This window comes from Tupaia chinensis, unplaced genomic scaffold, assembly GCF_000334495.1.
Source record: "Tupaia chinensis unplaced genomic scaffold, TupChi_1.0 Scaffold000231_2, whole genome shotgun sequence".
NCBI classification, from domain to species: domain Eukaryota; kingdom Metazoa; phylum Chordata; class Mammalia; order Scandentia; family Tupaiidae; genus Tupaia; species Tupaia belangeri.
The window spans coordinates 1918679-1933038 of NW_006159707.1; the positions used below are offsets into that span (position 1 = coordinate 1918679).

General features: G+C 37.6%; 1 protein-coding gene across 2 annotated transcripts in view; it reads right to left on the reverse strand.

The window, feature by feature from the left end:
* Window positions 1–12468: 12468 nt before the first annotated feature.
* RBBP6 (RB binding protein 6, ubiquitin ligase) overlaps window positions 12469–14360 on the reverse strand; it is a 39870-nt gene continuing 37978 nt past the window's right edge. For both annotated transcript variants that reach the window (XM_006148293.3, XM_006148292.3), the window contains one exon: window positions 12469–14360. In XM_006148293.3, the coding sequence (XP_006148355.1) occupies window positions 12883–14360 (1478 nt within the window). In that variant the 3' untranslated portion in view covers window positions 12469–12882.

The following is a 14360-nucleotide window of genomic DNA, read 5'->3' on the forward strand; positions in this document are numbered from 1 at the left end:
AAAATTGGGCCAGGTATCATAATGGTTAAGGTGATTGGAGCCCTCATGGCTGACTCTATGATTTGAATTTGGGATCTGATGACTTGAAAAACACTCCAGGCACCTGTGTGTGTGTGTGTGTGTGTGTGTGTGTGTGTGTGTCCAAAATCCCAAGAGGAAAATGGAAAAGAAAGGATTGTGGTGTGGTCATTCCCCTGAGGGTGCTTTCTCACTTTTTCTCTCTTCCTCTCTATAGAGAGCACATGTACCCTACAGCAAATAAATCAATACTAAATAGTACTAATGAAAAATACAGAAAAATCAATTAAATCAAAAGTTGATATTTTCAGATCAATAAAATCCATAAATCTCTAGCTGTACTGACCAGGAAGAAAAAAAGACATAAATTATTGATTTCAAGAATGAGAGAGAAGTTATTATCCCAGATTTTTATAAATATTAAAGAGGAAAGTCAGGGATTATTATGAGCAACTTTATGCCAATAATTTTTAAAAATTCTTTCTTTCTTTCTTTTTTTAAGTTTGCTATAAGGTACATGTGTTTACCAGAGAGAGACAGAAAGAGAGGGGGAATGTGAGAAAGCAAGCTATCGGTTCTGAAACTTGAACCGTGGTTGAACATGTAGGAATCCAGCACCCTAACCACTATGCCACTGCTGGCCCTTCAATGCCAGCAAATGTTATAACTTAGATGAAATGGACAAATTCCTGGAAAGACAAAGTATTAAATATCATTCAAAAATAGATACTCTGAATAGTTAATATTTATTAAAGAAATTGAAATTGAAACTAAGGTCTTTTCAACAAAGGAAACTCCAGAGAGAAGTTTCCTACCAATAGGTGGCATGGTGGTTAAAGGCACTGGATCCCCACATGGCTGACCATGGTTGAGTCCTGGACCTGGTGACTTGCTTTCTCCCTTTCCCATTCTCTCTCTCTCCATGTCTCTCTCTGGTCAAATTAAAAAATAATAACAACAAATGGAATTAAGTAGATAAATAAGTACTTATATGAAGACAGCATGGTTGAGACAGGGAGGTAATGATGCTATATTTTGATCAACTAGACCGGGAAGAAATGTTCATATATTGAAATGATCACGTTGTAAGCTAAATAATGTAATTGAATGTATTAAAAATGTAAATAAATTAAAAAAACACTCAATAAACCTTGAATAGAAGAAAACTTCCTCAACCTGATAAAATTTATTCATGAAAACTTAATGCTCTTTAACCTGAAAAGATTAAATGCTTTTCCTTTCAAATCAAGAACAAGACAAGAACTTCTGTTTTCTCCCCCTACATAGTATTATACTGGGGGTTTTGACCAGAAAAAAGGCAAGGAAGAAAAAAAAGCATCCAGATTAGAAACTAAAAAGCACAGTTATCACTATTTTTAGATGACATAACTGTATTTACAGAAATCCCAATAAATCCACAAGAAACCTTTCAGACATAACAAGCAAGTTCAGTAAGCTTGCAGATCAATACATAATGATAGAAGATCAATATATACAATTGATTGTATTTCTATACCTTAGTAATAATCAGGATTTTGGGGGGAAGATTTTTGCTATAGGGTGTGTGTGCTTGCCAGAGAAATAGACGGAAAGTGAGAAATCACCCCCTGGGAGGATGGCCACACCACAATCCCTTCTTTCAGGATTTAGGGCATGCACGCACACGTGCCCAGTGTGTTTCAAGCTGCCAGATATGGGACTCGAACCATTGTCAACCACATGAAAGTCCAGAACCTTAACTACTATACCACCTGCTGGCTCCTAGTAATAATCAGTACTAATTAACCAAAAGTTATGAAGGTCATTCAATTTATTATCGCATCAAACACTTAGGAAAAAGCTTAGACAGTGATGCATAAAACTTGTACACTGAGAACTATGAAACATTGCTGAGAAAATAAAGATCTAAATAAATGGAAATCCTGTGTATATGGATTTTAAGACTTAAAATTAAAATAGCAATACTGTGGTTTGAGTCCTGGCTCTGGTGGCAAAAACATGCCAGGTATGTGTGCTCCAAATTCCAACAGAATGGAGAAATGAAGAAATTGTACTGTAACCACACTGCATTGAAGGAGGTGCTGTCTCTCTCTCTCTTTCTCTGTCTCTGTTAGTTTAGTGCATGCACCCTTAGTGCAAGCAATTAAAATTAAAAGAGAAATAATCTAATTTAAAAATGGATAGGAGGGGTAGCAGGTGATGTGATGGTGAAGTCGTTGGACTCTCATATGGCAGACTGAAGTTCCAGTTCCCGACCTGATGGCTTTCTTTCTTTCCCTCTCTTTCTCTTTCTCTGTCTCTCTGGTGAGTCCACATGTCCTATAGCAAATTTTAAAATAATAATAAAGGAAGAATTAAAAAAAAAATGAACAGAGGATTTGATTAGACATTTCTTAAAAAATGATATGCAAGTCACTGATTAGCATATGAAAGGATACTCAATATCAACATTCACTAGGGAAATGCAATTAAAAACATGAGATACCACTTTACACTTACTAATATGGCTATACTAAAAAAATAAATAATAACTAGTATTGGAGAGAGTGTAAAGAAATTACAACTCTCATATACTGATGGGAAAATATAAAATGGTACAACTGCTTTATAAAACAGTTTGGAATATGACCTCACAATTCTACTTAAAGTTGAGAATTGAAAATATGAGTCCAAATAAAAATTTGCACATAAAATGTCCACAGTAACATTGTTCATAATAGTCTAAAAGTAGAAACCATCCAAAAGCTCATCAACTGACTTATCAACAAAATATGGTATTGCCCATACAATGAATTATTCAGTCATTGAAAAGAATTAAGTGATAATACATGCTACAGTGAACCTTGAAAATATTATGCTAAGTGAAAGATGCTGGACACAAAAGCCACACATTATATGATTCCATTGAATGGCCAGAATAGGCAAACCCATAGAAACAAAGAATTGTGGTTGTCAGGAGCTGAAGTGAAGAAGAAATGGGAAGTGAAGATAGTGTTCTAAAGTTAGATAGTGGTGATGGGAGCACAACTCTGTGAATATATTTAAATCACTAAATAGTACACTTAAAAAAAAGGTTCTTTTGCTTTAGGGCACATGCACTTTACAGAGAGAAAGACAGAGACAGGTTGAAGGAAAGAGAAATATCACCCACCATGGAGGATGGCCATGCCACAACCCCTTCTCCGTTCTCCTCTGGGATCTTGGGCGTGCACATACATGCGTCCGGCACGAGTTTCAAGCTACCGAGTCTGGGACTCAAGCCACAGTCAGCCCTGTGGGAGCCCAGTGATGTAACCAGTATGCCATCTGCTGGCCCCAATAGTACACATTAAAGAAGGTGAATCTTATAGTATGTAAACTATGTCTTAATAAAACTGTACTAAAAATGACTCAGTTTGGGGCTGGCAGGTGGCATGCAGGTTAAGGGTGTTGGACTCCCACATGGTTTACTGTGGTTGGAGTTCCAGGCCCGGTGGCTTGCTTTCTCACTTTCCCTCTCTCTCTCTCACTCTGTCCCTCTCTAGTCAAATAAAAATAAATAAAATAATTCTTTAAAAAAATTACTCAGATCTAAGTGTAAAACCTAAAGTTACGAAAACTTTAGAAGAAAATATAAGAGCGACTTTTGTAAATTTGGGTTAGGCAAAGATTTCTTAGAAACACCAGGGGACCAGCAGGTGGCATAGTGGCTAAGATGCTCCATACTCCCACATGGTTGACCATGGTTCGAGTCCTGGACCTGATAGCTTGCTTTCTCACTTTCTCTCTCTCTCTCATCAAATTCAACATTCACTAGGGAAATGCAATTAAAAACATGAGATACCACTTTACACTTACTAATATGGCTATACTAAAAAAATAAATAATAACTAGTATTGGAGAGAGTGTAAAGAAATTACAACTCTCATATACTGATGGGAAAATATAAAATGGTACAACTGCTTTATAAAACAGTTTGGAATATGACCTCACAATTCTACTTAAAGTTGAGAATTGAAAATATGAGTCCAAATAAAAATTTGCACATAAAATGTCCACAGTAACATTGTTCATAATAGTCTAAAAGTAGAAACCATCCAAAAGCTCATCAACTGACTTATCAACAAAATATGGTATTGCCCATACAATGAATTATTCAGTCATTGAAAAGAATTAAGTGATAATACATGCTACAGTGAACCTTGAAAATATTATGCTAAGTGAAAGATGCTGGACACAAAAGCCACACATTATATGATTCCATTGAATGGCCAGAATAGGCAAACCCATAGAAACAAAGAATTGTGGTTGTCAGGAGCTGAAGTGAAGAAGAAATGGGAAGTGAAGATAGTGTTCTAAAGTTAGATAGTGGTGATGGGAGCACAACTCTGTGAATATATTTAAATCACTAAATAGTACACTTAAAAAAAAGGTTCTTTTGCTTTAGGGCACATGCACTTTACAGAGAGAAAGACAGAGACAGGTTGAAGGAAAGAGAAATATCACCCACCATGGAGGATGGCCATGCCACAACCCCTTCTCCGTTCTCCTCTGGGATCTTGGGCGTGCACATACATGCGTCCGGCACGAGTTTCAAGCTACCGAGTCTGGGACTCAAGCCACAGTCAGCCCTGTGGGAGCCCAGTGATGTAACCAGTATGCCATCTGCTGGCCCCAATAGTACACATTAAAGAAGGTGAATCTTATAGTATGTAAACTATGTCTTAATAAAACTGTACTAAAAATGACTCAGTTTGGGGCTGGCAGGTGGCATGCAGGTTAAGGGTGTTGGACTCCCACATGGTTTACTGTGGTTGGAGTTCCAGGCCCGGTGGCTTGCTTTCTCACTTTCCCTCTCTCTCTCTCACTCTGTCCCTCTCTAGTCAAATAAAAATAAATAAAATAATTCTTTAAAAAAATTACTCAGATCTAAGTGTAAAACCTAAAGTTACGAAAACTTTAGAAGAAAATATAAGAGCGACTTTTGTAAATTTGGGTTAGGCAAAGATTTCTTAGAAACACCAGGGGACCAGCAGGTGGCATAGTGGCTAAGATGCTCCATACTCCCACATGGTTGACCATGGTTCGAGTCCTGGACCTGATAGCTTGCTTTCTCACTTTCTCTCTCTCTCTCATCAAATTAATGAATGAATAAATAAAATTAAGTAAATCTTAAAAAAACAAACAAACACTGAAAGCACAATTTTTCAGAGCTTTGTGGAGCCAGCCCCACAGTTCAGCAATTAAGTGCTGTGGATAGGGAACTAGAGCCCCCATGACCGACTGCTGTTTAAGTCCCAGTTCTGGTGCCTTGAAAAACATGCCAGCCTGTTTGTATGTGTGTGGGTCCCAAATCCTGATGATAGGAAAAAAATAGAAAAGGGATTGTGGTGTGACCACACCCCATTGGGAAGTGCTTCTCTCTCTCGCAATTGAAAAAAAAAGAAAAAAAAGCTTTGTTGTAGGCCTAGAGGGCAACCAGTTTTTATTGGATAGGTAGGAAGGAGATTCTAGGAGGGATATTCTAGGGAAAAAGACAAAAATGATGGAACACTGATTTATTTGAATATACTGAGGGGAAGTCTATATTTCCAGTGATCTATAGAAAGTGAAACACTTGGGGACCAGCCACCAGCATGGTGGCTAAGGTGCTGGACACTCCCATACAGCTGACAATGGTTCAAGTCCTAGACCTGGTGGCTTGCTTTCTAACTTTCCCTCTCTCTCTGTGTCTCTCTCTGGTCAAATGAAAATAAATGAATAAATAAATAGAATAAAACAATTATTTAATAAAAAAAGAAAGTGAAACACTTTTTTAAATGGTTATTTAAATATAATACCAAGCAACTTCCATATACCTAAAGTGTAATAATATACATTTAACCCAAGTGGTAAAACTTTTATTTGGAGGATGGGAGAGAGTAGATATGCACTAGCTAATACTTGAAACTAAAACTCAAAAATAAGAATGTGTTACTTACATCATGATCTGGGCAAACTTAAAACTCTGACACCACAGACATATCCTGGAAGAAATGTCAAAGTATTGGGAGGATGGAGAATCAAGTTGGTTTTGAACTTACAGATCACTCTAAATACCTACAGGCAGAGGAACTTTGTTTTATTGGCATTTTAATTTTATTGCCAGTGAAATTTTATTTTTTCAAGTATTTATCGGCTATTTTTATTTCTGTGTAATAGTTGAGAGTGTAGTTTTAAAAACTTGTGTGTTGAGGGGAGGGGTTGCTATTTAAAAGAACTAACTGCAGCTTCTTCTGCCCTCTAATGGCATAATTCATCTGAGGGAATTGTTTTTTTGGTTTGGAAAAATACGTGAATGCTTAATTTCAGTTTACAAGATGAAGAATCTATGGTGTAAAACAGAAAAGAAGGGATGAGAGGGTGCACAGGAAAATGGGATTGTGTGTTCTAGAAAAACAGGAGAAACACTATAAGATCTATGAAGACTGAGGACTGGCAGGTGATGTGGTGGTTAAGGGCACTGGATTCCCACATGGTTGACTGCGGTTCAAGTCTCAGACCTGGTGGCTTGCTTTCTCTCTCTCTCTCTCTCTCTCTTTCTCTCTCTCTCTCACACTCTGTCCCTCTTCAGTCAAATTTAAATAAATAAATGTTAAATAAAATAATTCAAAAAAAATCTATGAAGACTGAGACTCCACCACAGTGATCAGAAGAGAAAAATCAGCATAGGAAACAGACATCAGGAAATCAAAAGGAAGCAAACCAAGATAAGCCAGATCTAATACAATAATCATCAGAAATATTGAGAATGGTCCTGGGTTTCCAGCTGAATGGCCAGTTGGAAAAAATAAAGACACTGCATTGGGGAGTGTTTTTCTCTTTCTGGCATACTTTCTGATAAAGAGAAGGTAATCCTAGAAGACTGGAGAAAAGAATGGGTCATGAAATAAAATTGTTTTAGGTAAAAAATATTTAATCCATCTAGAATTTTAAGGTGTGAAAACATGTTTTTTCTTGGAGTGGCTAGCCTGTTCTCTCAAAGCTACGTACTGAAAAATCTATCCTTTTCATATTTACTTATGCTGAAACTGTTACATATTTTTATATTTGAGTCAGTTTGTGCTGTTTTATTCAATTTCAGTGACTTGTTTGCCTTGAAAATGATTAACTCTCTCACCCTCGCCAACCCTACCTCTACACACCTGTAATGGCCATAAGAATGAGGGCGATGTGGCCTGGGCTCTTCTTGCCAGCAAGGCCAGCTGTAACAAATCTATTTTTGAACAGACTTCTTCCATCCCCATCAACATTGTAGTATGCTTTAGGTTCCTTTCTGCAGTTTTCATCATATTAAAAGTGACTTCAGGGGCCAAAAGGTGGTGGGGTAGTTAAGGCGCTGGACTCCCACGTGGCCAACTGTGGGTCATGCCCTGGACCTGGTGACTTACTTTCACCTTTTCCCTGTCTCTCTCTCTGATCAAATTTTAAAAAATAATAAATTTACTTTTAAAAAGTGACTTCAAAGAGATCATTCATTTGCTCTGTAACATAACTTGTCCCTCCAGATTATGGGGCTTCCCAAGAAGTCATTTAGTTTTTTCAATGAAGAACTGTCTATATTTCTTCTTTCCCTTTTTTCCCAGCTTTTAAGATGTGATTACTCTGGCATAAATTTTGTATTTCTGACTATGTCTGCCCCACCCATCCCTTTTCTGATTTCTAGCACTGATAGTTTTTCCTATCTTTATTTTTTCTTTCTTTAAATGATTATTTAATTTTACTTATTCATTTAATTTTACCAGAGAGAGAGAGAAAGTGAGAAAGCAAGTCTCCAGGTCCGGGATTTGACCCATGGATAACCATGTGGGAGGTCCAGAGTCCCAACCACCACACCACCTGTTGGCCCCCATCTTCATTTTTCCTATTTGCTTTTATTAGTTTTAGTTTTGGGACTGAAAAATAATCACTCTACCAGTTTTACATATCACTAAGCTATGTTTAAACATATTTAAACAATTATAAAAATTGTAAGGTGCTGGGAACCAGCAGTTAGCGTAATGGCTATGTCGCTGGATTCCCACGTAGTCGACTGCGGTTCGCGTCCCAGACCCGGTGGCTTAAAACTCACGCCGGGCGCGTGTGCGTGCGTGCCCAAGATCCCAAGAGGAGAATGGAGGAGAAGGGATTGCGGTGTGACCATCCCCCCTGGGGGGTGATTTCTCGCTTTCTGTCTGTATGTCTCTCTCTGGCGAGAGCACGTGCCCTATAGCGAAAATCTCTCAAAAAAAAATTTTTACTTGAAATCTTGAACTATCTGTTAATTCTATTTCTTTTATAGTAGTATGCTGAATTGTTATTCATGTATAGCAGCTCCATGTTACCTTTTACCCAGGATTTCAGTGGTTTACTTCATTAAATTTTTTTTCTCATGACTATTCCAATTCATTTTTTTAAAAGAGATTTTTTTTTTTGGAGACGTTTTTGCTATAGGGCACGTGCGCTTGCCAGACAGACAGAGAGAGACAGAGAGACAGAAAGTGAGAAATCACCCCCAGTGGGGATGGCCATGCCACAATCACTTCTCCTCTTGGGATTTTGGGCATGCACACACACACCCCCAGTGTGAATTTTAAGCTGCTGGGTCTGGGACTCAAACCACAGTTAACTAAGTGGGAGTCCAACGATGTAACCATTATGTCTTCAGCTGGTCTCACTATTCAAATTCTTTTTTTAAAAAATTATTTAATTTTATTATTATTATTTTAATTTGATCAGAGAGAGACAGACACACAGAGAGAGAAGTAAAATGCGAAAGCAAGTCGCTGGGTCCAGGCCTCAGCCTGCAGTTGGCCATGATGGAGTCCAACACCTCAACCACCACGCCACCTGCTGGCTCCACTATTCCAATTCTTAAAAATATTTGTGAAAAAATTTGATGCCAAAATGATATGTTTATGATATACAAGAAAATGCATGGAACTATATAGATACACACACACACACACACACACATATATACATATGTATATATTTTTTATATAAGCACACACATATTATATATACTTACATAAAAACACATACATAAGACATTGTTAAAAATACTAGACAATTGTTGAAGCTAGCTTAAGTAAATGGGCAGTAGTATAAAAAAGGGTCAGGAAGAGCCTGTTTCAAATCAGGTTTTGTTCTCAATAGTTTTGCACAGTAAGAATAGCATTCATTAAAGGAGCTAATAGAAGGAAAAAGTGGACAACGCATACATGTGAATGCTTGCACAAATTCACAAATTGGGATGAATAAACCATTAGGCAGCATTCTGCTTCTTTGGAATCCCTGGTTTAAATACTTTGGAGGTGGTTTAGCTCCCTTCATTTGGCATGCAATGACAACAGCAAAGTAGTTCTTTTTAAGCTCCTGATTTCAACATTTAAAATATTATTGGCTTACTCAGGCACATGGTTACTGGAAAGATATTATTAAATGTATTGTGGCTCAAAATTTTTCTTCCTTAAAAAAGTTGACCACTCACTGTCCATGAATTTTGCTTTTTAAAAGTTTATTTAGAGAAAGAAAGAGTTCAACAGACTCTATCAGCCCTCCAGTAAGCCAGTATCACTGTGTGTTTAACTGACCTGGGATCACAACCCCAAGCCTTCCAATATGATCCCAGAATCATATAGTGGCACTCTACTACCTGCAACACAATGGCTAGGTCAGAAGGTTTGCTTTTACTGAACTCTAATCAGAATCTTTTGGCCACTGTGTAGGTCAGAATTAATGGAAAATGACCTGGTACAACATAACCTCAAAATTTTTTAAAAAAGGTAATTTTATTATTTAAAACCTTTATTATGTGTGCAGCATAGTCTAGCTTTAATTTTAACTTTAATTCTCGAACAATGAGATGGAAATTCTAGCCAGATGAAACAGCCAAGTGCAAAAGACATGGAGGTGTAACATGGTCTTTAGGGGGACCAGCAAAAATTGGGAGTCTTACAAGTCTTTTTAATTTTGTCAAGAGTGCCTGCATGTGCCAGAGACAGAGAAAGGGAAAGTGAGAAAGCACCCCATCATGGGGGATGATCTTGACAATCCCTTCTTTACCTATGCATGTATGTACACACACTTTAGCGTGTTTCTCCAGCTGTGAGTTTAGTACTCAAATGCACAGCTGGTCTTGTGGGATCCAGCCACCTTAACTACCACGTCTAGGGCTGGCCCTTACTTGTCTTGACCCCCTCTACACAGTAAGGGCTAATTGGCTTAGTTTGGGACTAGTGTTAATATCTGAGGATGGTCTGAACTTTCATAAGCAATAAAATGCTCTGCTTGAAGTAGCATGAGAAAAGAGCCACTGGAATTTTTAAGGACTAAGTACGAGGGAAGCTGGCACAATGCCTACCAAATAAAGTTACTTCTTAGCTTATCTTTTAGGGGCTAGATGGTGGTCATGTCTGAAGATCTCTCAGCACAGACACGCCCATGACCTGGAGCTGGCTGAGGCTAGGAGTAGATCATAGAGTTAAGACCCTATTGGGGGGGGGTACTCTTTCTTTCTTCCTCATGAAAGAAATAACTTTAAAAAATTGCCTTTGGGGGCCAGCAGGTGGGTTGATGTTAAGCCACTGGACTCCTACATGGCCAGCTGTAGTTTGAGTCCAGGACCTGGCAGCTTGCTTTTTCACTTTCTCTTCATGCTGTCTCTGTCCCTGGTGAGCACACGTGCCCTATTGCAAATTTTTAAAAATCATAATAAAAAATAAAATTGCCTTTCAAGCCTTTCCTTGGTGTTCAGTACTCTAATTCAGGTTTGGGGTTCCCATTTAAGTACAGTGAACTGGGTCAAGGGGAGCATGCTTGGGGTTGTTAGCATGTGGTTGAAGTAATAGGGTATACACAACCAGAGAAGTGAGATGGTAAAGAGAAGAGCGACTCAAGGATGAATGGATACCTTAGGCCTAAATAAGACTAACAAAGGGTAAATCTGGGAAACTAGGTTGTTGAAGAAATAGTGGAATTTAAATATAAGAGAGGAAGGGTCACAAGTAATGAGTAACTACAGGAAAATTGTCTTAGGGATAAACTGTATTTAAAATGAAGGTTGGTTTGGCTTAAAACTAAACAACAATGAGCCTAGGTAATGAATTAACCTTATATGATGAAATTGGTAACAAAAAGTCAGTTCTGGTTGCAAAAACCCTCAGTGACTGTGGAATATATAGTCTGGATTTTTGGTCCAGGTTAGCAAGAAGATAATAATCTAATGGCAGTTATGTGCTGTATATAGAGCAATGTGGAGTTGCAGTAGTTACAACAGACATCCCATCTTTTGAAATAAAGGTGTATGGGAATAAACAAAACGTGACTTAAATACACAATGCAGAGCCCTTTAAAGGAAAGTTGGTTGGACTAAAAGGCATTTCCAAAATTTCACTCAGTCCTGAAAGGCTTTCATGTTTTATAGTACTCATATGTCATCTATATTTTTCTTTAAGTTACTATTTTTCTTTAAATATTGCACTAAAAAACACATTCACATTATGTCTGTATACCACTTAAAACTGAGTATCAAAATAGTACAGTACTGCATACATGGCACTCTCTAGAAATACAAAAGGCAGAAGCATGATGCTGCTAATGTAAATCCTTTTCCTTCAGTCTTCTACCATCAAAGTTCATGCCCCCTGACATTTACCTAGGACCACCACCACACACAAGAACCAGTCTATTTTCCTTCTTCTTAATGAGATGTTCTTAATCTACTTTGTATTTTGTTATTTACTTCATTAGAGTCAGATAGACATATACTCCACGGGGCCTTCCTGCTACCATCCACCTCTAGTCTGTTTGCCATGTCCAGGAATGTCTCAAGATGTGAATCCAGGACCTTTTCCATGTGGGTGCAAGTGCAGTGCCAATGTGCTATCACCTGGCCCCTCTTAATCATTATTTCACCACCATGTTTCTGAAGTTATCATTCTTATCCTTATTTTCCCAAATCCTTTCACAAGAATTCCTTTCAGGATCCACAATACACTTCCTGAACCACAGTGATGAAGGAAGCCCATCATAGTCTCATCTAGTACTTACTACTTGCCCATGCCAAGAAGGCAGATTGAGTAGGCCACAGATGCACATTGCTTTAGATGCATTCAACTTGATCTAGGGATTTTAAGTCATCTGTCAAGGTTTTAATAATGTGGCCACAAATGATAATTTCTCATCTCAAAGATTCAAATTAGAATTTGAGTCTGAACTTGCTACTATATTTAAGAACTTTGTTGGTTAACTACATCTCCAAGTAATTCTGATTTCTTTCTCCTGACAACTTAACACCAGTCCACCTATGAAGGGTGTCTTCAAAGGTTACTTTAGAATTTCGTGTATTCAGCTCAAATCAAAGGCTCGAAGGAATTTTAAGTAGGAGAATGAAAAGGGAAAAGATATATGACACCATTTTCTTTAAATAATGCAAACGTCCAACATTTGAAAAGTTTACTGAAAACTTTTATTATAATCAAAAAGTGACATAACGGGGTTGTAATGAATTCAGCAAATCATTCTGCTGATATTTTAGAACTGATATCAGCTTTTGCCAGGCAATTAAAAAAATTCAAATGTGAAAATTTCACAGTACAGTAAACTCCACCCCAACTAATTAATGGTGGTTAAAAATAATAGGCCCTAGCAAAACCTCTCATGTTACATGGTCACAACTCACAATTCTGTACAAAAGTTCGTGTTATAAAGCTCTGATGTAAAAATCAAATAATCAAGCAGCAATATTTTAAGTGCAGTACAGGGTCTTCCATGTCATTATTTACAAGGCTTGAATCTCTTTACATTATAACAAAATTTAATACAGATGACTTAGTAATTAAGTCAATTTTAAAAATCTGTCCTTTACACAGTGACAGATTTCACTTTTTGGTCATCTTTCTCCTTCTCCTTTTCTTTATCTTTGTTCTTCTTTGACTTCTTTTTCTTGTGTTTATGTTTTTGGCTTTTTTCCAATTCTACTTCAGTGCCTGCATGCTTCTTATGTTTCTTATGCTTTTTATGTTTCTTGTGCTTTTTCTTTTCCTTCTTTTTCTTCTTCTTCTTGCTGTCCTGACTTTCTGCTGAGCTGGCACTGCTACTGTGGCTTCGGGTTTGGCTTCCGGAAGGGCTATGACTTCTACTTGGACTAACACTAGGACTGCTTTGACTCTGGCTCCTGCTTATACCTACTTGGACAATTGCTGCTGTGTCAAGGTTCTCTTTTGTTTTCTCCATCACTTTGTCTTTCAGGTCCTTAGAAATGTTTCCTGAAGTTTCTTCTTCTTTTATAGATATATTACTTTCACTGTCACTTTCATTATAGTCAGGTTCAAAAGCAGCCTCATCAGTTTCTCTAGTTAAATCAGATGATAGTCGAGAGGAATGACTTAACTGGGGTTTAGGCTTGGTAACATTTTTGTCAATCTGCCCGGTAACTTGCTCTTTTTCCATCTGTGTGTCTGGTGGGTTAAGAACATAAAGTAATTTATTGCCACTTGACTCTTTATTGTTCCTTGCTTCCAATACATGCTTCTCTCGGTCCTTACAAGGATTTTTATCTACAGATTTTGTCTCTTCACTTGAACGTTTGGTATCATAAGTGGCTTTGTGATCATGAGGTTTTTTGTCCCTTGAGGGACTAGAATTAGTTTTTTTGGAATCGCTTGTTCCTTTCTTGGGCAAATCTCTCTCCTCCCTTGGTTTATTTTTCTGTCCAGATGCAGAATCTTTACTCCGAGGAGGAGAGTCTTTTCTTCTTGTTAATTCATTTCTTTCATCTCTACGTTTGGAACTTGAATACTCTCTACTGTCATAGTCAGTTTTTTTGTCTCTACTGGGAGTAAAGTCTTTATTTGAAGAACCACGAATGGAATCATGTTTATCTGCAGTTCTAGTCTCTTTAGAAGACTGAGAAAGAGACTGAGACAGACTCTTAAAATTTCCTTGTTCATTCAGACGGTCCAAATTACTGTCTTTCTCTGGCTGAGTGCTGCTGCTCTTCCTCTTTTCAAGATTTTCCTTTTCTAAAACTGAGTGATCTCTATCTTTGGTTTTCCCTTTTTCACTAGATGCAGTATTTTTTGAACTTTTGACTTCATGCTGTATAATTTCATGGCCCACTTCCTTGGTGACTTTCTGAATTTTCTCTGATGGCTCACTTTCTTTCTCAGTATACTTGACTGTATTTGATGACTTAGTACTAACATTTTTTATAACACTGGTAGGTTTTCCGACACTTGATATAGGCTGTGTGGATTTAACATCTTCTTCTTCAGATTCAAAGTCATCTTTATCCCACTTGGACTGAGGAACCTGAATCATAATAATAACGTCTTCAGCAG